The sequence below is a fragment of the Syngnathus acus genome, chromosome 19, assembly GCF_901709675.1.
Source record: "Syngnathus acus chromosome 19, fSynAcu1.2, whole genome shotgun sequence".
NCBI lineage: Eukaryota > Metazoa > Chordata > Actinopteri > Syngnathiformes > Syngnathidae > Syngnathus > Syngnathus acus.
In genome coordinates, this window is record NC_051103.1 from 1,805,792 (window position 1) to 1,828,461 (window position 22,670).

The 22,670-nt window shown below is 48.6% G+C and overlaps 2 protein-coding genes across 4 annotated transcripts; both read right to left on the reverse strand.

Annotated features, from left to right (window-relative positions):
- Positions 1-160: 160 nt before the first annotated feature.
- On the reverse strand, positions 161-16,303 carry myo1d (myosin 1D). Its single transcript, XM_037278103.1, has 22 exons — positions 15,828-16,303; positions 12,550-12,758; positions 12,188-12,281; positions 11,948-12,113; positions 11,826-11,879; positions 11,666-11,761; positions 11,485-11,601; positions 11,214-11,417; positions 11,007-11,152; positions 10,816-10,930; positions 10,569-10,739; positions 9,086-9,156; positions 8,723-8,797; positions 8,518-8,650; positions 8,290-8,456; positions 7,584-7,791; positions 5,941-6,164; positions 5,517-5,655; positions 5,347-5,451; positions 5,163-5,276; positions 4,542-4,696; positions 161-1,067 (listed from the first exon to the last, which is right to left on the reverse strand). Exons 1-22 carry the CDS (start codon positions 15,920-15,922, stop codon positions 911-913), a joined length of 3,015 nt encoding a protein of 1,004 aa, XP_037133998.1. The 5' UTR covers positions 15,923-16,303; the 3' UTR covers positions 161-910.
- Positions 16,304-17,068: 765 nt separating this feature from the next.
- On the reverse strand, positions 17,069-20,686 carry pdk2a (pyruvate dehydrogenase kinase 2a). 3 transcript variants are annotated; one of them, XR_005101112.1, is made up of 12 exons: positions 20,479-20,686; positions 19,898-20,039; positions 19,504-19,575; positions 19,242-19,426; positions 19,076-19,165; positions 18,788-18,865; positions 18,307-18,383; positions 18,138-18,233; positions 17,944-18,054; positions 17,744-17,857; positions 17,365-17,676; positions 17,087-17,319 (listed from the first exon to the last, which is right to left on the reverse strand). XR_005101112.1 is itself a non-coding variant. In XM_037278276.1 (11 exons), the coding sequence occupies exons 1-11, from the start codon at positions 20,594-20,596 to the stop codon at positions 17,533-17,535; spliced, it is 1,227 nt and encodes a 408-aa protein (XP_037134171.1). In that variant the 5' UTR covers positions 20,597-20,686; the 3' UTR covers positions 17,069-17,532. The 3 variants fall into 3 exon arrangements, 1 of the variants encoding a protein (XP_037134171.1); XM_037278276.1 differs by having other exon boundaries at positions 17,069-17,676; XR_005101113.1 differs by lacking the exons at positions 17,087-17,319; positions 17,365-17,676; positions 17,744-17,857 and having other exon boundaries at positions 18,002-18,054; positions 19,095-19,165.
- Between the last annotated feature and the right edge of the window lie 1,984 nt (positions 20,687-22,670).

Consider the following 22,670-nt stretch of genomic DNA (forward strand, 5'->3'; position numbering starts at 1 on the left):
CGCTAGGTAATCAATTAGCTCGAACAGTACTAACCAGTCAGCAGCGTCAGCCAATTAAAGGGCCCGCCCGGCGGGACGCGACGTTGTCATGGCGATAACGAGTGAGATCCGATATCACTCGAGTCATCGGGGAAAACATTTGTACACGAGACTGCAAAAGTACTGCATGTTACTGTTTATTGCTATGAGAATATGACAAATGTAAGCAGAGAGGATATCAAATGAGGCACGTCAGACACAATAAATAACCAACGGCGAGCAATTTGGCGCACGCGCGAGCGATGGCGAGGGAAGACGCGCAGTTGGCACACATGCAACACGGGAGGGAGGGGGGTCATGTGACATGGATGCTTTCCAACTTGGGATTTTGGGGAGGGAGGAAGGAGAAAAAACTTGGCATGATGGCGAGTCACTTCCAAGGCTGATATATATAAAAAAAAAAAAAAAAAGGCCAACGGTCAAGTCGACGACCTTTGGCTCCCTTTACGACTTTGTCACAAATCGAGGGCTTTGGATTTTAGCACATCGGGATTCTCTTAGCGTGGATATTTTAAATACATTTAACTTTTAATTTCCTTAAATTTCGGACGTGCTCAACACAGCCCAACTAAAAAAAAAAAAAAAAAAATCAACAAACGCCTTTGGCATGGACAATCATTTCAAATGAACACTTTTAAACCCTTCGTTAATTTATACCCAACTTATTCTCAGAGTGACAACAGAACAAAGTCAATATTGCACTCGGCAAACAAAACAAAAAGAGAAAAGAACATGTCTCGAGTGGATGGATCCAGCAGTGCGAACTTTTCAACGCTGTGATTGGACGATTCAGTAAACCGGGCCCAGAACAAACTAACGAGTCAATCACCTTCCCGGGTTGCTGGGGGGCTTCGTCGTCGCCGGCCGCCGATCAGTTAGCGGGGACGGCTAGCACGTAGCCGGAGTGGCTCTTGGTGAAGTCTGGCTGCGACTGGTTGATTTTGGGCTCCACCACCACCGTGCACTTGCGGCCGTTCATGCTGCAGTGGATGGGACTGTTGACGTTCACCTGCAGCTTCCTACGCTCGCTGTCGCACAGAAAAACACAAACACATCACCTGATGACAGCGACTTGTTACACAACCACAACAAGTCTCTGACACACACAAAATCATGAACACAAACACGCCTCCCACACGGCACGCCTCCACAGAGCCACTGCATCTAGCTTCAGTCGGAGCGTAGGGGAAAAGTCGCTGCTGGTTACCATGGCAACCTCCACCAGCCCAACTCCTCCATCTGTCATGGCCGCCAGCCAAAGGTACTTTGTGTGTGTGTGTTAGTGAAATGCCAGAGGGATGCTGTGTTTGGCGTGAAGGGCAAACACTGTGAGGATTACACACACAAACATACACACACACACTGGTCTCGAAATAAATCAGACAATGAAATCGCAACGTGTCGATAAACAGAATTTAGAACAAAAAGCTTCTTTTTAAGGTCACACGGGATGATCTTTGTCTCCCGCCTGAGCTGCTGTGACCTCCCCCAAGGCAGACTTTCACTTGACTGGGCTCTCAAACTAGAAAATCAATTCTTTCCTTCCCCCCAATCGCATTTTAACCACCAAACATCCCGTCGCTGTTGTTTGACTTTGCAGCATGAGCTCACGTTTCACAACTTTGGACAGGGACCAACAGTCTCTCCCCCTCTGCTCTCTTAACTACAATTACAAAGATTCAAGGCCAATCAAAAGGTTATAATCCCCGTGAAGGATTAAGAGTGCAGATTGTGGATTATTCCGCATTAGTTTGATTTATGCGCAGCTAATTAGCATGCGTGTTTCTACTGTACACGGCGCGCGAGTCTGACAAAGGGCACGTGAAGGACGGAAATGCTAATTAGAAATTCATCCTACTTGTTATTTGTGTGTTTGTGCTGACTGAGCAAAAAATAGAGCAAGTTGGCAAATTCAAATCTCCCAGGGAGACATTTTGTGTTTCATATTGGCGAAATTCAAGGAAAAGGGATTTTTTTTTTTTTTTTTTTTTAATGGATTCAAATCTTTTTTTTGTTTGACTCCACAGCATGTTTTTGCCACCTCGGGCAGTTACACTTGCAAACAGCAGAAGGTGATGTTTTTTGATGAGCGTCATTGGCTTCTTATTTTATTCATGCATGGTGGAGGCTGCTCACGTGTTGCCTTCTTAACCTGTTTGTCGTGACTTGGTCGCGTTTAAACAACAAAGAGGGCAAAAACAAAAGGGCCGACACGTGACGTGACCCCGCGGGAGCTTGCGACATGTGGAAATCGAGTGGCCGTCTTCCAGCGGGTGAACGCCGCGTGCCAATGAACAGCTGTTGCCGGGAATCCGCACGGGCTGCGCTTAAACAAACGGGCCGCCTCGGCGGATGAGTGGGAGGTGAGGCAGAACCGGAAATGCATAAAAAGCGCCGGCATCTGTCTCTGGAGGGGGACGGTCACACTTGGCAGATGGCGGCGGCGGCGGGGGGTGTCGAACGAGCTTTTGTGCCAATGTGTTGCCGCTGTTACTGTTACTCATTGATCAGGAAAATCACATCTACTGAAAAAATAAAGAATGACACCTTGCTTATGAAAAACAAATTAAGGATGCCCCTACTAGCTTAATGCTAGCATATGATGAAAAACGCCATTAGGTGGCTAACAATTAGCAATGACAGTCATGTCATTTTCCCTATTTAAAAAAAACAAAACACATTATATATACTTTTGTAATATAGAAGGAAGCTGGCGGACCAAACGAAGTCTCTACGCTGAAGGTCGTCAGACGACAGAGAAAGAAAATGACACACGTGAGGCTCGCCAAGGAGGCGGCGGCGCTATAGCATGGCAAAGGTGTCCGACGTGATGGACGGCGCTGAGGAAATGAGGTCATCAGGCGAGCGTGACACGCAAAGAGCGACGCTGGAGAGGTGGCGGACGATGGAGCTAATCGTACTTGGGCGCGTGGGGGGGGGGAGGTAGAACCACTGTTGCTGGGCGGAAGGTGCGCACCCGTGGAGGTCACAGAGAGGAAGATGGCGGCCATTAAAGATGGACGCTCGTAAAGTGTAAGGTGCGGGTCATAGCGATTGAATGATGTCACTGTGCTGACCTTAAAATGTTTGGCCACAAAAGTGAACACACCCCCAACATGGGAAAACTCGGAATAAATAAGACGGCTTGCTTACTGATCAGACAAACATGGAAGCAGCCGTCGTCATGGCAACTGCATCCGCAGCGCACCCGGAAAGGAAACGAGAGGAAAAGGGGGGGTGGGGGGGCCAAAAGACGAATGGGAAAGAATGTCAGGTGAAAAACAAAAGAGGAGAAGGGGCGCAGCTGGTGGCTTGAGGGAAGAAAGGGAACATGGAGGGGGAAGAAAGAAAAGGGGGATGGGTGAGGAGGAGAGGCAAAGTGGATTAGGAAGCGAGAGAGCGGGGCGGATGGGGGGAACGGGTAAAAGGAGGGACGAGTGGAGAGAGAGGCTGATAGGCAAGGATGGAAATAGACAAAAGGAGAGAATGCAAGATGGAGGGCGAGAGCAGAGGGGCGGGACTGACAGTGCTCCAAGAAAGTAAGAAGGAAAGGCGAGGCCAAGGGGGATGGCGGAAAGAGGAGTGCATCGCTTGCATCAGTAAAGAAGAAAGTCTCGATTCAGCAGAAAGCGCTGTGACCTTGGTGAGGAACAGCAAATCAACTCTCTCTCTCTGTGTGCGTCTATGTGGCTCGCCCATTCGGGTGCAGGCTAAAATGCACTTCCAAAAGTGCTGACATGCCCCCCGTTTCAATCTTCACCTTTTAGGTGCAATGTGGAACGGACTTTTATTGTATGGCGTGCCGGAAGAATCCCACGGTACTTTAAGGCACCTTAATCAATGAAGGTTTGCTGATCGATCATAATAATAAAGCAGATGGTTGAACCGCTTCTCATTTAGGTGTACCTAATAAAGTGTTTACGAAGTGTGAATGGTTTTTCAATTGCGATGGGCTCCATCTTTGCCGTAACCCTAACGAGGACAAGCGCTACCCCCCCCCCACCGCAACGAGATTTTGACTCCTCCGACTTCCTATTGATCGATTGCTTACAGAGCTACGTCCCGTCACTTCAGTCCACACTGTTCTTCTCCAATACACATAAAATAAAAGCGAGAGAAATGGGGGAGGCTGTGTGTGCTCTAAAAATAGTCAGCTGCTGCAGCAGATCTTTAAATATTTCATATCCTCCACAGAAATGAAATGGGGGGAGTCAAGTGAGGCTGAGGTGGGGCTGGGATTGGAGGAGGGGAGGGGGGGGTCACATGAAAGAAAAACAAATGTAGCTCCTTGTGAGATGTCGCTTACTTCAGTGTGAGCGTCTCGGCGGAAGCTATGGCCTACAGCAGCTCCTTGCCAGTATTTTCATTTGGCATTTATGTGTGACCAGCTGAGAATCTACACAGACGCTACTTTTTCGTTGACAGAATAAAATTCCTCTCACTCTGCTGCTAGCTGGCTAACAACAATGCTAATGTCATGCTAGGAGAAGGAGACACGTTACCTCTTGAAGTGGCTGAGCAGGGCACCCACTAGTTCCCCGATGCGGCTCTCGTTGGCGGGCACCAGGCCCTGCAGGCACACCACCAGGTCCCGGCTGTCCTTGGTATGGAAAACCACTAACTGGTCCTTGCCCGGCGAGACGCTCATGCCCGTCACCTGTCAAGGTAGAATGTTGTCGTGTCAAATATGAGTGCAAAAGCATCCGCGACATTCCTTGCCCACATGCATTACAATACAGCTTGTTGTTTAATAGAAACTTGTTTTTTTTAGGTTTAGTCTTTCTCTGGTAGGTTTGGACCTCATAATGTGACAGAAGACAAGATTCGGTGAGTCCAAATACTTTTGAACAAAAATGGCCACACAGCAGGAAAGAAAAAAGGTAAAAGGCAGAAAAAGGAGATGAACGACTCTCTCCGGGAAAGTGAAGGAGGAAGAGCGCCGTTTGCCGCCAGACATCAGCTGATCCGCTCGGTCGCCATGGCGACACCGTCTCCTGGGATGTTGGCATGACAACGGCGGGAAAGGAACCGAGACGGCACCCATGTTGTTTTTGCACAGGTGTTAGCTTAGCACTTAGCGCCAATATTCTTTAGCACGTGGAAGCGAAATGAAAGCATCGTACGTTGTAAAGGGGGATGCTCTTCATGGGTTTGTACTGCTTGAGGGGATCCATCTTGTACAGGTGGCGGTCGGTGATAAGCACGGCTCGGTCCTCCGCCTTGTGGAAGTGGTTGATCTGCGAAAAACCAGAATTGTCATTCCGGCTTGGGGGGTGCCGAGGTCGCCGTTGCGTGTTTGCCAGCCACCTTGCGTACGTTGCAGGCAAAGAGAACCCGCATGAATTTGTCTTTGCGCTGCAGCTCGCTGGAGACCAACGTGAAAGACGGCGTGCTATCAGGGGTGTCTCGCTTCTAGAAAAAAAACACAAAGGTTTGAGATCTGACGTCTCTGCATGGATAGCAGTGCCGCTACTCACCAGGTAGTTTCCTTCCCAGGCTCGCTGTAGTCCCAAGTCCACCCTGTGGCCTTTGAGGGCCTCCAGGCAGGCCACCTTCGCCCTCACCTGCAGGGTCTCCTCTGCACTGAGGCCCTTGATCATCGTCCAAGCCCACCACCTGCAGAAAGGGAGGAAGACAACAAAACATCTTATTAAAGTAGTGGAAAATCGACCGCAAAGTTCTCGCTGAAGGGAATGAAAGAGGAAAAAATAAATCCATTCCCAGTGTGAGCACAAAGAAACCTGCTTCAAAGGGCCGCATCTGGAGGAGAAAACTAACCTGAGGCCTTGTCAGTCTCCAGCGGTTTAGGGGTCAACCCCGCCGCCGCCGCCAGCTTTGAAAAAACACCAACCGAGAAGCTGCATTTTGTTTTCTTTGCGATAACCGCCCCCTCGCATGTACCTGTTGTAGATGTTCCTCAGCGCCTCCTCGAACTTGCGCAGCACTTTGGGCGGCGTGGGCCACTTGACGCGACGGCCGAGGTCCCTCATGGAACGCACGTTGTGGAAGCGGCGGTTCAGCTCGCGGATGTACGACTTGACCTTGTAGTGGCGGTAGGCCTGAAGGATGACCAGGGCCGCCCGCATACGTCGGTACCGGATGCGGGCGATGGTGCCCCTCCAGATCTGGCGATGCCAACACACACACATATAAGTAGCAAATGAAATTAACACTCATGATAGAGATCATGAATATTTCATTGCGTAGGTGACTGGCGGCAAGGAGGAAGCGCATTTCCAGCGCATGAATATTAAAAAGGCGCAGGAGGTGGTCTTCACCTGATGAGCTCGCTGTCATAATTGGAGAGGAGGATGAGGAGTCACGTTGCCTACGGCTAATCTGTCTCATTCCCGACACTGCTAATTATCCCGGCGAGATGAGGTACCGCCGCATTGACAGGCGGGAATTCATTTTTCTGATTTTAATCGTGCCGCCGAGGAGGTTTTGTTCTCATTGTCACGCGTATATGACAAAAAGGAGACATAAAGCATTTTTAAAGTAAATCTGAGATGTCTGCGGCACTCATCGTGATATTTTATTAAAAAAAAATGCTTTGCTCTGCCCTGTGTTTATCCAAGCAGATCACTAATTAAAGCTGAACGCTGTGGGAAGTGGTGGTGGGGCGGGGGCGGGCGCCATGGAGGTCAATTGGAGGGGAGGGGCAATCAAATAAAAGAGCATCAAGTGACGATAAATCACATTACTGTTGAAATGTTCTCATTAAGGTGGGGGTTGGAGGGGGGGGAGGGTTCTCACGCTCTCGTGCGCTCCAACATGGCGGCGAGACAGCACCCTGGGGACCGAAGTTAAAGTTAAAGTCCCAATGATCATCACACACATCTGGGTGTGGTGAAATTTGTCCTCTGCATTTAACCCATCCCCGTGTGATTTTGATCCATCCCCTGGGGGAGAGGGGAGCAGTGAGCAGCAGCGGTGCCGCGCTCGGGAATCATTTGGCGATCTAACCCCCCAATTCCAACCCTTAATGTTGAGTGCCAAGCATTGTCTAATCAGGCCCCGTTGAAGACCCCCCAGATGGCGCAGCCCTCCATATTTACCCATAAAAGGGAGAGCTTTAACTGCGCTCTTGTCAGGATTTACAATGGCAAGAAAAGGAATTGACCGGTTCCTTCGGCACCCGAGCTAAGGCAAAGGTTCCCGCCGCACAGTAACAAAATGATCGGTCTGGAAGTCACGTCAAGTCTCCTTAAGCTGGGTTTGACTTCCCAATCTACTGAATAAAGACCATTTGCGAAGGAGACGGCGACAGGGAATTTAATAAAAAAAAAAAAGTCTTGGACACGCTGACAGCTAATGCCCCGAGAGCGGAGAAGAAGGAGAAAAGGCTTTGGAAAGCAATTAAGGTGGCGGGTGAGGTGGGGGGGGGGTGTTGAATTCCCGAGGGGAATCTATGGGACACGCTGCTTTGACAGGCACACACTTACTGGGATGCGCTCTGGTGCACTGGAATTTATTAAATATTCATTTTGGTCACATGGGGGAAGCACATCAGTGGGCCTTTCTTTCCAAGTGGACCCTCTCACCTTCTGCAGGAAGAGGATGATCCTCAGGAGCACCTCGGCGCGCTGTTCCTCCAAGTTGAAGAGCGTGCGCGGCGTGCGCACAAATACTTTGGTCTTGCCGTAGGCCACGTCGTCGTCAAAGCGGCAGCCCTGCAGGAGCTTCTTGACCGCCTCCTTGTCTGAGGGAAGGTCGTGGTTGGGCCACGTGAACTTGGAGATCATCTTGTACCTGTGAGGGTGGGACGCAGGATTAGGCACACCCAATCAAATTGGCGCAACGCTTTTGCTTGTTATGGTCACAAATTCTTATGTATTAGGTATTTTATTAAGACACCTGGGAGCTGTATGAAAATGGGGATAATAAGTCTGGGTGTAATAGGGCAAAGTCAGCCTTAGTCGTCTCACTTAGTGCCTGATGTGAATGATAGCGCCTCATTGGCCGCTTCCCGTAATGAGACGTGTGATTCACAACTGTTTCGAGTCCACGGCGGCTCAACCATGACATCACCTGACACCGCGAACAAAGCAGGCGGCGCCGGCGCCTTGAAAACATCTGACGCGTCCTTTCCTCGACATTTAGCAGGCTGAGTCAGGGCCCGAAGCTGTGATGTAATCGAGGTGACCTCATGCTGCCCGGCCGGTGGGTGAGCGTAACAGATGGAGAAGCCGAGACAACAAGTGCGCTTGCATTTTTCACAGAGTTGCTTCATATTTTTATTTTTTTTACCTATGCAGGAATCTGGGGTAGGTCTGTCTGTAGGCAAAGCCGGCGCGGCGCACGCGCACGTTCTCTAGCAGGCCCAGGTACTCCACCTGGTGGCGGCAACGGTCGCGCTCGAAGATCAGCGGCGACTTGACATCATTGGGCTTGATGCAGCGGACATAGTAGGGCTCCTGCAGACGGGCGGCGAATGAGCAAAAGAGGCGGGGCCTGGCGGGGTGTTAAAATCATCACCTTGCTGGCCAGGTTCTCCACCAAGGAGATCATGGAGTTTTTGAAGAGCGTGGCGGCGGTGAGCGGCCGCTTGGTGACCTCTGTGATGCTCAGCTTGCCCTCGGGCCACATGGCCTTCAGCACCGGGTTGGAACTGGACGCCCAAAAAAAAACCCAGGTTATAGAATGTGGTTATTTTTCTTCTGACTTGAAGCAGACGTGATACCTGTTGTAGAGCAGCCTCTTGAAGTCCTGAAACAAAGTGTCTTTGTTCTTGTCGATGAAACCCACCACAGAGTAGCTGCACGGCGGGGGGGCGGGTCAGGTAAGAAGCACAAACACATTATTGCTACAAGTTAATCCTATTAAGTGAGTCCGGTTGCGCGATAGCAGGCCTGCTCTGGCGGCGCTAAGTAGCTGCTAAGGGATCAATAGAGACCACCACTCCCCCCCTCCCTCTCCTGGGAGGCTCTTGAACAGCACAAATGGGCTGGAGGCGAGCGCGTTAAGAAGGCTTAGCACGTGTGATTTCTTCATTTGGTTGTCATCGAGTTGATGATGTCATTGAAACACTTGTGCGCGTACTCACCTCACATCGCCGGCGTAGTGTCGGATACGAAAGTCTCGGTCAAACTCCAAACTCTTGTCGGTCGGTGAGAGCTGGACAAAGACAACAGATGATGCGAGTTTGTTTATTATGATTGGATGATGACACCGTGTTTTGAAAATAGCTTGAGAGGTCATCTATTTGCACATTTGAATACATTTTGGCCCCATTCGACACTGAAAGTAGATAAAAGATGATGATGATGTCATTCTCTCCGTGTTCACCCGAGTGTTCAAGCTGTCGCAGAAGAGCAAATTGCAAAAACGGCAACACTGCTTTAGTGGAGCGGAAAGTGGCGGCGGCGGGTGAAGACCGGCGAGGAGAGCCGAAGCCTTTCAAACGAGGCCACGAGAGATCACGAGGGAGCGAGCTGGATGCCGGAGTGATGGCAAGGGAAAGAGACAGCGCAGAGAGAAAAAAAACCCAATGTGTAAGCGGAGGTGTGATGTCGGCGAGGAAGCCTGACGGGAAATAACAACGGCCAACCGACACGTCACACAATTTGACCTTAAACGAGATCTGGAAACAATTAATCGGTTAGCGATTACTTTGAAACTAAACAACCACTGCGCTAGTGGTTAGCATGAAACACAGTTGGCCCGAGTCCCGTCAGCCCTCAACTGGTGTGAAAACCCAGAAGGCTAACACGCACTTGGCACCGGTTCACTAAATGTGATGGCACGTGTGTGTGTGTAGACGGAAAGTGATAAAACAAGGTCAGGATAACGAGCACATAAAGTAGGGAAGGGAGGGGCATCGCCGTTGAGCAAAGAGGACACTTCAATGACATCATCGCAAGGCGCATAATAAAGTTGACATCTTAAATGCACCGAGTGATTCTTTTTTTTTTTTTTAAACTGTAGACCACAAAATATCCAATTTAGTTATTTGTGATCAAGGAAGTGGAATTAATTACTCAACAAGCTCGAGTGGGCGGACAAAAAAATAACAAAAATGCTAGCATGATTTTATTTAATGTTGAATTCCACCTTTGTAGGTGACCTTCCTGACAAGCAGATGTTTACCAAGCACTTACATCTGCACTGCCCCCCTCCCACATGACATCATCCATTGCTCTCACATTTCTCTTCCTGACAGCTGGCGCCCTCTAGTGTTCTAACAGCTCAGTGGCCTAGTGGTAGAGTGTCCGCCCTGAGACTGGAAGGTTGTGGGTTCAAACCCCGGCCGGGTCATACCAAAGACTATAAAAATGGGACCCATTGCCTCCCTGCTTGGCACTCAGCATTAAGGGTTGGAATTGGGGGGTTAGATCACCAACTGATTCCCGAGCGCGGCACCGCTGCTGCTCACTGCTCCCCTCTCCCCCAGGGGATGGATTAAAATCACATGGGGATGGGTTAAATGCAGAGGACAAATTTCACGACACCCAGGTGTGTGTGTGTGACGATCATTGGGACTTTAACTTTAACTTTAACAGGAAGTTTGCAGCTGTGATTTTGCGTACCTTGCGGCTGGTGTAGTGGGCGTGCTTGGCCAGCAAGACGTTGAGTCCCTGAAGGAAGAGCTCGTCGGTGACTTTGCCCACATTCATGCAAGCTTCGTCCAGCACGGAGATGATGCCCTTGTGCTGCTGCTCCACCAGGTCCACAATGATCTGATTGTTGAAGTAGTCGATCTAAACGGGGGGCAGCGTGACGTGATAGGCAAAAATTGTTTCTGGGATCTGGGCCAAAGTGAAAGTGGAGCCATACGTGTTTCCACGGGATGCCTTCTCGCTGGTACTCCTCCTGCTCCTGCTTCAGCACCAGCTGGATGAAGAGCTGCTGCAGTTTCTCGTTGCAATAGTTGATGCAGAACTGCTCGAAGCTGACGCCGGCAAAGAAAGAAAAAATAGTGCTTTGCCGCCGCCTTGTCAAAAGTGTTGCTGGGGAACATCTCGAACCTGTTGTTCCGAAAGATCTCAAAGCCGTAAATGTCCAGCACCCCGATGACCGTGTCCTTCCCGTGGACCCTGGCGTTGTAGTTCTTCACCTCGATGATGTCATTGATGCATCCCACGATCCAACAGAAGAGCCGCTCATACATGGCCTGATTCAGGGACGATCAACGGGTGAGCAGAAATTAAAAAAAAAAAAAAAAAAAAGCTCACCTTGGCAAGGGCGTCGCGTCCGTAGTTGGCCTCCTGCGCCGTATGCTGCTTCTCGATGACGTCGCGGCCCGTGGCCACGGTGCGGAAGAGCAGAGCCTTCTCCACGTTTTCCTGCTGGGTGGAAAGCAGCTCAGACATCACCGCCACCAGCGTGGTGTCCTCGATCAACGTCACGTCTCCGTCCACGCCGAACGTCAAGTTCCCCTGAGAGAGAGAGTTTCATTCGTCAAACAAGCTCAGAAATGGAAAAAAAAAGGGGGCGGGGCGTTACCAGGTGCAAGATGGTGGCCAGGATCTTGTAGACCGTCAGGACCTCGTCCCCGGTAAAGCCGATCACTTTCATGGCGTCGGCCACGGCTTTGAAATCGGCGCCGTCGTTGATGCACGACTGCAGATGGCCAAGCGCGAGATGATGGCGTGTTCTTGATGATGTCACGCTTGCGCCCGATTACCTTCATCTGGCCGCCCACTTTGATGTAGTTGTAGCGTTTGGGGTCCCTTTGGATGTGCAGCGTACGCAGGAGAGCATCGGGTGCGCCTTTCAGGAGCTTGACCAAAAAAAAAACACGTCACAAAGTTTTTTTTTTTTTTTGAATAAGTAAACAAACTGACCTGATAGAAGGAGTGAAAGCTCCTTTCTCCTTCTTGCTGAAAAATCACTCTTGACTGGCGAGGAAAAACAAACGGCGTCAGTAAGACAGACGCTAATGAGTTTCCATGTCGAGTGGGCCGACCTTCTCCAACAGGTAATTGTTGATGTGGCCGCCGATGGGGTCTCCCTTGAAGTCAAAGTTGATGTCCATGTACTTGCCGAATCGGCTGGAGTTGTCGTTGCGGTTGGTTTTGGCATTGCCGAAAGCCTCCAGGACGCAGTTGGACTTGAGGAGCATGTTCTTCACCCTGCAAGGAGGGGGGGGGGGGGGGAGTCGGTTAGCCCGCTTGCCGCTCGCCAGCTGGCGTTATATCTCACTCACCTCTCGACCTCGGCCCGCTGGTTGGGGTTGGTGATAGCGGCAATGTACTGCATGATGTACTTGCTGGCTTCCGTCTTGCCGGCGCCGCTTTCCCCTGCAACAAAAGTAATGGGACACACCATTTAAAAAATATATATATATATTTAATGACTCAGCACTATAGACCCTAAAGTGTCTTTAAAAATATAATACACATTTATCTTAGTTTATATGGCAGACCTCGAGAAGTGCAGTGTAGTTCCATCTCTGACCACAAGGTGTCGCTTAATCACCTTGGTGGTCAAATTAAAGTGTTTTGGACAGTGTGCTTTTTCATTGGTAGTTAGAGAACATTGAATGCCACGTTGCACCTCATGGTGTACCTGAGATGACAATACATGTGTCTTTGTTGCGTCTCTTCATAGCTTTGTAGGCCGCGTCGGCGATGGCAAAGAGGTGCGGTGGCCTCTCGTAGAGCTCGCGACCTTTGTACTGCTCCACCACGTCACGGCCGTAGATGTCCATGGAGCGATACGGGTTGACAGACACCACCACCTCGCCGATGTAACTGTAGATTCGTCCTTTCTCAAACCTGAAGACCAAAAGCAACGTTTAAGAACATCCATTAAATGTAAAATTGCTAAATATATTTATCTGCAGCCTTTTCTAAGGCATGGTGCATTTAAACTTCCGGAGTATTTTTTTTACCCCATTATCACGCAAGCAATAACTATTCACTTTATTGAGTAGGATAAACTGTTAATATATAACAAAGAAACAATGGAAGTCTTTCAGGTTAGTCCAAGAGGATGTGGACCACAAAGTTCAGTTTATTGTGTAACCTCGCGTCTCACAAAGTCAGCTGGGATAGTCACCAGGTTAAAAATAAATAAATAAATTAAGAAAAGGTCTGCTGCATCTTCATCATTTAAGAAGCTCTCTGTGGTCTTTCCTCACTCTCCTCCAGGCCACCACTTGACCTCCTTCCGTTTCCTTCCTCTTCCAAAAAAGCAATCGGATCCCAGATGGTGGACGCAGAAGAAGAATGGACTCTTTCTTCACCGCTCTCCCTTTGACAAACGAGCCGGGCTGAGGGCTGCTGGTGACGTCTTTTCACAGTCTTGTCACTGAAGTGATGATGCTAGGTTAGCTAACATGATCAGCGCTCTACAACGCCTCCATAGCAGCCGGAGCAGAACAGGAGCATTGTTGGGCTACGCTAACACGCTTCCCCACTCAAAGCTCCCTTGTGGCTTGGCTCGCCGCCACCGCCGGGCGGCCGCCGTGCGCCCGCTCCATTGTTACGGCCTCAATCGGAGGCAGAAAACGGTTTAACATTTGACTTGGTGATGGAAGGAAGAGGGAGGAGGAGGAAGGAGGGTGGTGAGGAAAAAGTCATAAAAGAAGTCAACCATTAAAAAAGATCCGCCCAGGCCAAACTGCTGCGTGCGGTTTTGACTTTCTATCTTTGGACTCGCCAATCCAAAAAAAAAAAAAAAAAAATGTTCACACTGACAAAGTTGTTGGTCCTTGTTGGCGTGCATTCATCACACACGTGTGGTTTCAACTTCAGGGTCACATCAGGCATTATAAAGAGCCAGGAGATAATCTGCATGCGTTCTACTTCATCACAGTCGCTCCCGTTTGGAGTCCGAAGGGGCTTAAGCTGATCTCTGCCCATCCGGCGCGGATGACGTGATGCCCGTCAGAAAAAAAACAAAAGTTGTCATCTCCAGCTGTGCCTGCACTCTACAAAGCTAATTATGCTCGCCCAAATGTTTAGAGCTATTCTTTTTTTTTTTTTGGTGGGGGGTGCAGAATAACACAACACGAGCACAGCTAGTGTTTACATAAGAACGGTAATGTGGTTCAGATTACTCAGGCTCGTATGGAAATTCTTGCGGCGAGACCGGACCGTGGCAGGCCCGGCGGGCAAGAATCCGTCTGTTGTCGAGGAGAGGCAGGAAATCTGCAGGCGGGCCCAGACGGAGTCGCAAAGCGCCATCCGTTGCCAAATCCCGACTATATCGGGGAGGTTGTCTGAGAGGCGGCCCGTGCGAGCTATCGGGGGCGCTTTTGTTGCTAAGGAGGCCCACGGGAGAAAGTAAACAGAGCCGCTTTAGCTGATAAGACGGGTACAAAAGGACAAGGCCCGCCCGGGTCACGTGATTACTTTAATGACATTGTGTGGATGAAAAGAGGAAGGTGGTCCTTAAAAAAAGCCACACAGGGAGCAACAGCGGGATGGAAACGCCGACTTTCCTTCCTGTACTCCTTTAAACTCTCCAAAGTTCAAAGGTCAAATCACTCCAGGCTCTCACAAGGCCATGGGCACACACGTCTGCGAGTGATTCATTCCAGAAATGCCATTCCACTGGAAGAGCAAGTGAGAGAATGTTGTCGAAACCTCGCGGCGGCTCCTTGGTGAGGTTTACTCGTGCCAGACGCGGCCGGCCCCGCCCCCTTCCCGGGACTTCCTGCGAGACTAAAACAAACAGGCGATCCTGTAATTATTTGCTTTGCGGGCCGCTGCCTTACAAAGACATTGGAGAGCGGCATCCAATCAGGAAGGAGAACCCTTATCCCGCAGGCCATCTGTCCCAAAGGAGCGGGCAGGGCTGCACTCTCACAAACCGTCCTTTTCCAAAGCAACATGGCGGGCGTGGAGTGACGGGAAACCTGGCCAGAAAAGTTATTCCGAGGTTGGACTCGCTCAAACTGAGGCATGGGTGTGCACTCCGGGCCCATTTCCCGTCTTGATTGTCACCAGACCAGAACCGCTGAACTCCACAGCCGTGCCCACCGGGTCCCTCACACACATGCTGGCAATACGGGGAGAACAAGAAAAAAATAAAAGCGCTCCCGCTTGGTGACGCCCTCAGCAAATAACAAGCCGCACACGCCACCGCCGGGGCGGAAAACGAGCAGACAGAACCTGGCAAGAGGCGGGAAAATGAGGCCCGCGTTGGCTTGCTAGCTGTCTGGCTACTGTGCGTACTGTCGAGCTCTGCTTAATACATCAACAAGCGCTCTCGAAATGTTTCCCACAAGACGTTCATTCATTGTCTGGGTATCAAATGATAATCTTTTGGATCGTCGCAATACATCAATTTGATTCATCTCTCATTGCACTGAGCTGCAATGTGATACATGATGTGATTGTCTAAGATTGTTTTATAAGCTAAAATAAGTGAACGGCATTTTTGATTTGAGTTCAACGATGGCAATATTTAAAAGTATTTACAAACACAATAATTAAAAGTTTTAAAAACAAAATACAGAATTAAAAAGTAGCTTGTTCTACTTGTGTGCAACATAACAGCCAAATGCTGTGTCACCATGTAAAAAGCTTTACCTTAAGGACACTTTAAAGACTGCTTAAAGACTTTAAAGAGACTGCAGCAACAATAACGAACGTTTTGCATTTTTTTTTAACTGATATTAAAATAATCATGGGGAATATCCTGCTAATGCATTAGCATTAAACTCAGGTACATCAAAGCCAGCAGGTCAACCAAATTATACTTTCCCGACGTCAAACTTAAGAGGGTCGCCCCTCTGTGACGTCACACTACTAACTGGACTCTCCCAAAATGGAACTTCCGGCAGGTTGTTGGCCTGAAACACCTGTTGCAAAAACAAAAGCTAAAATATCGCTCACCTGAGCTTGAGGTTGGCCATAAAGTCCTCCATGGTCACGTTGTCCAGAAGAACAAAGTCAGCCATGCCGAACTCGAGGCTCTCGTGTTCGGCCATCGTTTCGCTTTGAGTTTCCTGCGAACCCCCAACGTGCGTCCCCAGGTGAGCCGTCCCTACTCCTCCTCACTGCTCGACGCAAACTTTCTTCTCGCTCATTTTCGAATGAGCAAATTGTGCAAAGGTTTTGTTTAGGTGTCCACAGAATCGACCATGTCAAGTTTACAATTGCATCCTTGTGTCTTGGTCACTGGCACACAAGCTCAAGGCGGACGGGCTGATCCTCCTCGTGGACGTCCGAGAGACTATCGCAGCCAATAGGAGCACAGCTTGCTCACCTCAAACCACGCCCCTAACATGAAAGAGGACGTTTTTTTTTGTTATTTTTTGTCAGCGACATTCTCTTTTACAAAGCACCGTTCCCAGTCTACGCTTCATACTTTGGCGATGACTGAGAAGTAGACCACGCAGATGTGGGAGGAGGAATTTTATGGGGTGGGAGCGCCTGCAACTACGTTTGCCCGTCACCATAAAAGGAAAAAAAGTAGGATTTTCCCTCTGACTTAAAGCGGTCATTTACTGGATGGGCGAGAAGTTAAAAAAAAAAAAAAAAACGACTGGATCAGCAAAACAACTTGTCAATACTGGTGCAATTGCGCCGTCTTGTGGTCAACTGAGGAAAATCCTCCAACAAAAGTAAACAAGCTGCGCTCTTGTACTTCATGTTACACAAAGTGTATATAAATAAAAGAAACTGCAAAATAGCTGCAAGCTTCATTCCTAAATTAACTCACTGTTCTTTTGCATTGCACAAGTGTGCCCACCCTCTCAGAACTGCTATCAGTGGTAATGGTGTTCTTTTAGTGATGATCAGAGATGCAAGTATGGCGAGTGGAGGAGCTCTGCTTGGTCTCACGCAAAAAGATAACAACCAGGAGGAGGAGGCGTGACCATGTGCAGTCATGCTTGAGATGACATTTCCGCGGCTTCACACTTACTCACCGTTGAGTGTGTCATTCATCAGTAGCAATCACCGGCTCCCCGTGTCACATTCACTCTTCTCCTGAACTGTTACACTTGCTCTTCAACAGTCATTGGGTGACACAACCAACTGGATGCCCGCCGCCACATTTGGATGGAAGCTGCCATCCACTGGTTAGCAAACTGTCAAGTGAGCCTAAAAAATACTGCTTTGACTCAATTTAGTTGTATTTCACTTTTTGGTTTTATATTAACTTCTATGTCATATTTACAGTATTTACAAACACATCAAGCTAAGAGTGCAGTTATAAAAATAAGATTTGGACTGGACATGTCAAAGCACAGTCTGCTAAAAAGAATAAAATTGATAACACAATGGCTGCTGATAGCATCAGATGACTGTTTGTTCAAAGGCGTGCATGAGAAAAGGGCTTTGGGGTCCTTCACAGATGTTTTTTTTTTTTCTGTCTCAGCACCTTCCTTGTTCTGACCCGACAACTCCATTCGCCGGACTCCCGAACCTCCCCTGACCATCCGTGGCAAAAATGACACGCTACTGCTAAGACAAGTGAGAGCAGGCACTTGTCTGATTGGTCAATGATGGCGGGAGGGGCGGGGCTAAAAGACGTTCAGGAGGGCTTTTTCGGGACGCGGCGGGAGGGAGTGGTTCAGATGGCCAGGACTTGGCTTCACTTTCCCACCTTGTGGTTGCTCAGGTCCAGCGGTTCTCTGCTGGGGATGCACCAGTCGTCCGCCTCCTGACTGACTTTGTAGTTCCTCAGCGCCGTCTTGTTGTACACCGGCAGCCTCTCGATGGAGTCCGTCGACAGCGCCTGGAAACCAGTTTGACACATTCCAATATTCCACCCCAAAAAAAAAAAAAAAGCTCTTGAAGCTGACCTTCAAGTAGATGATGGCGTCGGTTCCATGACCCTCCATGGAGTAAAGCTGCAGGTCGCCCTGGAAGTACTTGGCGTAGAGACGCGAGATGGGAAGCCCGTAGCCGAAGCCGGCCTGTGTGCAAGGAAGAACGTCTTTTAAAAAAAAAAAAAAAAATTCCTATTGGAAAAGGCCGTTGTCACGTAATGTGTTGGACGCACCAGCGGCGGTCGGGCGTGTTCTCCCATCTGCGGTGTGGGGGCGGTGGAGTACATGTAGCTGAAGAGATTTTCGATGCGGCGGAAGGGAACGCCGCCGCCCTTGTCGCTCACCTGCCAAGAAGGAAAAACAACTTGCTTTGACTTTGGAGTCAGCTTCTCTTTTGTTTATGTTCCTTGTAACCACGGCGACGCACCTTAATAGACATGTCCTCTCCTCCGAGAGACACCAAAACCCGGATGGCCGGCAGCTCTCTGTTCTCGTGGGTCTCGATGGTCGCCCTCATAGCGTTCTGATGACGACAATAAAGACCATCGTTAAGCGATGCTATTGGTCAGTATCATGAGGATGAAGGATTTGTTTACCTTGAAGAGCTCGAACAGCATGTGATACAAATGCGACGGCACATACACGATGCTGATGGGCTGCCGTGTCTTCTTGACTGAGCAGGGGACAAAAAAAAAAAAACAATCGCCATTTAAATGTCATCAACCACGGCAGGCTGATTATCTCCGTCAATATTTGTCCGGCCCGCTCGGCCATTACTTTTGCTCGAGTGCTGCTAAACTTAGCGGCAGGCCCTCCATGAAGGGGCGGGAGGGGGGTTCCATCTGGCCCGAGCACTTTGCGTCGAGTGTGTACACAAGCAAAGCTTAACCTGTTTATTCTTGAGTTCAATTCCTTATATTCCTTGAATCCGTTCAAAGAAAAAAAAACAACAATGCTCCAAAAAGGATCCCAGACGCCAGACGAAACGTGGTCACGTCATTTCCATCAAGCAAGTGGAGATGATCAAATTTGAGCTGAAGTTTGTGATCGAGGAAATGGACAGACGACAGCACTCACTGTTGATCTCTTGTAGAAGAAGCGGAGGCGAGTGCAGATAGTATTCTTCACACAGCATCTTGGCGCTATGAAAGGCATCTGAAAAACAAAACTGATTTTTTTTAACAAATACATTTAGTGAAACCCAAATAATAACACCGTCGTCTTATTTGTGCTTCACTGTACACAAATTCAAGTCTTTGCATTTGTTTCCAGGGTAAAGTACCCTTAGTTGCCACAAGAGGGCGACAAAGACAGCGACCCGCTGGCATCAATTTTTCACAAACTAAAAACAAGGCCAACATTTACCCTGCACCACGTCGCCCACCTGGCAGTGTGGGTCGATGCTGCCGATGGTGTTGGGGTGTACCGGGTTGGTGGTGCCGTCAAAAATGAGAGCTGGCGAGACACAAAGAAGAGCTTTCAATACATCCGGACTCACAGGGTGGCGGGATCCGTCGTCACGGTTACGCACTGTGCTGGTTGATGAGCATCCGGATGGAGATGCGGCTCATGTAGAAGCGGTCCAGGAAGTACTGGATGTTCTGATTGGTGACGGCATCCTGCGGGAAGACTTCCTTGTATTCCATGACACCCTGAGCCATGGTGGGCACCACATCGTTGTGCCGGTTCCGAATGGTCACCAGGGCGTCCACGAACCTGGAGGACGAGTAACACGTCGAATAAATAAATACATTTGCAAAATGGATCAGACGACCGGACGAAATGGGACTTACTCGCCGAGAACTTTGTGGTCATCCGGGTTCTTGTGGAGGAATTCAAGGATCTCCATCAAACTTTGAACGTACCTGCCAACGCATGCAAGGCAGGAAAACGCGGTCACATAAGGAGAAAGTGGGCTGAAGTTCACAGCCGAGGAGGAACCCCCACCCTTTTCTCTCCCCCTCCCCCAAGTTTGCAGTTGCTGCTCCAGCTGAAGCGAGCACAACTTGGTCAAAGGCTGCCGTTGTTATTCCGAGTGTGTGACGTAAGTGGACGGTGTGTTGAAAATTGAGGTGAGGTGAATCCATTGAGTGTCTTCTTTCTTTTTCTATTATTTAAAGCTGCTAACGGCGTCTAGTCTACAGAATAATTAAGAATCTAGTTCAAACAAGACACACAAACACTGACCAGCTTTGCACGGTTTGTACGGAGGGCGTGGTGAGCAGCTTGTCGGGCAGCAGGTTAATCTCCTTCATGATGTTGGACAACCGCACTGGCAGCTCCTGCCTCAAGAAGGCAAAGGAGGTTTTCTCGCAGGCGTTGATGGATCCTGCGTGGACATACAAAATGGCATCACTGTAAGTGTCAGGGAGTGGAAAATATTTATTTTAGTTGGAATGTCATCCAAGCAATAGTTATAAGCATGTCAGGTGACCACATCTTTTGTTACCATTGGGAGATTAATTCTTTTTTTTTTTCTTTACAACGCCCTTAAATGACATCATACATGAGAGTACTTTTACAAACAATTCTGTGGTGGCCTTGACGTCACACAAGTCATACACATAATATGTAGGCGTCTAAATCGTCCGAGAGAAATTCCTGAGATCTCCGCCTCTTTCCATATCTGACGCAATAATGAAACCAAGTGACCAGCATGCGGGGCAGTCCAACTGCGGCACATTGAATTAAATGACATTTTTTCGCACATGCAACACAATCTGCAATGCAATGTCGGTTGCATGCATCTCAATCCGACCGACACTCACCGAAGTCGAGAAACTGCTTCATGGAGAGCGGTGAAGGGGAGAATTTGGAGAAATGCTCGATGTGTTTCGGAACACTCGCCAGCGCGGCGTTTTTCATAATATAGCGAACGAACTTCATGTTTGATTCTGTACCAGCTGGTCTCGGCTGCCGAAATGCTGGTTCTGGCTGCAGCAGAATCGCTGCTTGTCTATCGCTGAAGCGATAACGGCGAATAGCCAACCGGCGGCCGGGTTTTTAATTTATCGACCAAAAGAGCCAATAGAAGCTGCGGAGCGCAGTGGCGAGTAGCCAATAGGCGGTGAGATTGTTTTTATTTACACCCTGTTGGACCAATAGAAGCTGTGAAAGGCGGGGTTACGTTGTCTATTTATTTTCCGGGTGAACCAATAGGAGCTGCGTGGCATGATTCGTTATGTGTCTGCATGGAGCTGGACAGCGTCACCTTTGACCTACTTTGGTGTTCAGAAACGTTGACAAAGTCGTGCACCCGTATATTCTCGTTTAACATCTGGATATCTAGAATGGAACAGAAGAGTTTTTATTGTTATTGTATAGTGCAGTTATAACGAAAATAGGGTGGAACTCTCACAAGTGGTGGGAAGTGTACGTGGTAATAAACATGCAAAGGCAAAGTGATGTTCTCAGGTGAACCCAAGTACACGTTGCTTGCAGCACGTCTGCTCTGTTCAATATTTACGTAATGTTTTGAAAAGTCAACAAAAAGAGACAAAATACTCAGAAACATTTTGTCTGGTAGTGAAACCCGGCCATGCATGGACTTCATGGGCCGAATAGGCGGGAGAAGATTCCGTGGAAAATTGCCAGAGTTGGTTTTGAACCGAAACGCTTCTCTCAGGGAACAATGTGTTTCGTTCGACATCACACATTCGTGTTATGTAAACTGATGCTGAGTCGGGATTGTCCTCACAAAGCCGTCGCCTTGTTGTTGTTCATCGAAACATGAGTGAGCGCGCACACGCAAGCACATATAATCGTTGTCATGTAACGTTTTGGAGTCAAGTCAAGTGCCCTAACCGTTTTTTTCTGTGCCGTGGGCCACTTTTTCAACTGTACAACCAAAAATTCTCCACTGGGCAGAATGTGTTGAGGAGGGGTTATATTACAACACGCCACCCCCTCCCCACACTAGTAGTTTTCCGTCAGCTGGCATTCCTACTACGAGCTGGGCCATATTATGGACCGGGTCAGTGGGGGCAGCGCCCAGAGCCCAGAGGTCTCAGGACCCCGGGAAGGGAGGCTAAAGCGATGCAGATGCCGGTGCTAGTGCCAATTGCTATGTCAGAGGACCTCTATTCTCTGAGGGCGACAGTACTTTCCAAAACATCCGCCCACTATCAATTCACATGGTTGCGCAGTCCAGTGCCTTACGTGTATGTGTATTCCTGCCCCGCAGCATGGCTCATGAGAAAGTGAGCCCAATTCATATTTATATAAATTATAATAATTATATTATATTATATTATATTATATTGATTATATAGATTATATAGATTATATTATAAATTATATTATATTAATTCTATTATATTATATTATATTAGACTTTATTTTACTCTAATAGACTTTATTTTAAAATGGTTTAAGCATGTGCTTCAGACTATAACCACGAGAGGGCGACAAAGCAACTCAAAACATCAATCTACCATCAATTTACATGGTTTTGCAGTTCATTGCCTTACGTGTAAATGTATTTTTGCCCTGCAGCATGGCTCTTAAGAAAGTGAGCGCTGAGAAGAACGACGTGTGCGATATAGGCGTACTAGTTTACGGTACTTCATTGGCTATATTTATATTTATATACACTCACACACGCCTCAAATTGGAGCGACATTCCGCGCGTTTTTCTTTACACACAGAAAGTCCATTGTTTTAATCTGGGCGATTTAAGGTCAATTTGGACATTTTGCAAGGAGCACTGTCATCTAGTGGAATAAAAGTAGAATGCAAGAATGCCCCTTCTGGTGCGCTTTCTTTACTGATGCTAATTTTTGACTGAGCGCATTCTGACATCTGAGCAGGGGTGTAAATCTGTGATCTTTTCTTGACAACGACGCCAGGGATGAATCAGTGAGGATAAGGGGATGCGAAACATCACAAGGCAGCAGGTTATATAGCGGCGCTTACATAAGAAACACCCACCAGCGTGTTATTTATTGTACACGTTGCCTGA

Excerpts from the sequence above, each read along its gene's own strand:
- myo1d (XM_037278103.1), bottom strand. The coding sequence starts at position 15,922 with ATGGCCGAACACGAGAGCCTCGAGTTCGGCATGGCTGACTTTGTTCTT. Across the intron at positions 10,931-11,006 it reads GAGATCTTTCGGAACAACAG|CTTCGAGCAGTTCTGCATCA; the intron begins GTTCGAGATGTT and ends TGCCGGCGTCAG. Across the intron at positions 6,165-7,583 it reads TCATCCTCTTCCTGCAGAAG|ATCTGGAGGGGCACCATCGC; the intron begins GTGAGAGGGTCC and ends TGGCATCGCCAG.
- pdk2a (XM_037278276.1), bottom strand. The coding sequence starts at position 20,596 with ATGAAGTTCGTTCGCTATATTATGAAAAACGCCGCGCTGGCGAGTGTT. Across the intron at positions 20,040-20,478 it reads GAAGCAGTTTCTCGACTTCG|GATCCATCAACGCCTGCGAG; the intron begins GTGAGTGTCGGT and ends ATGTCCACGCAG. Across the intron at positions 18,866-19,075 it reads GGTGGGCGACGTGGTGCAGG|ATGCCTTTCATAGCGCCAAG; the intron begins GTAAATGTTGGC and ends TTTGTTTTTCAG.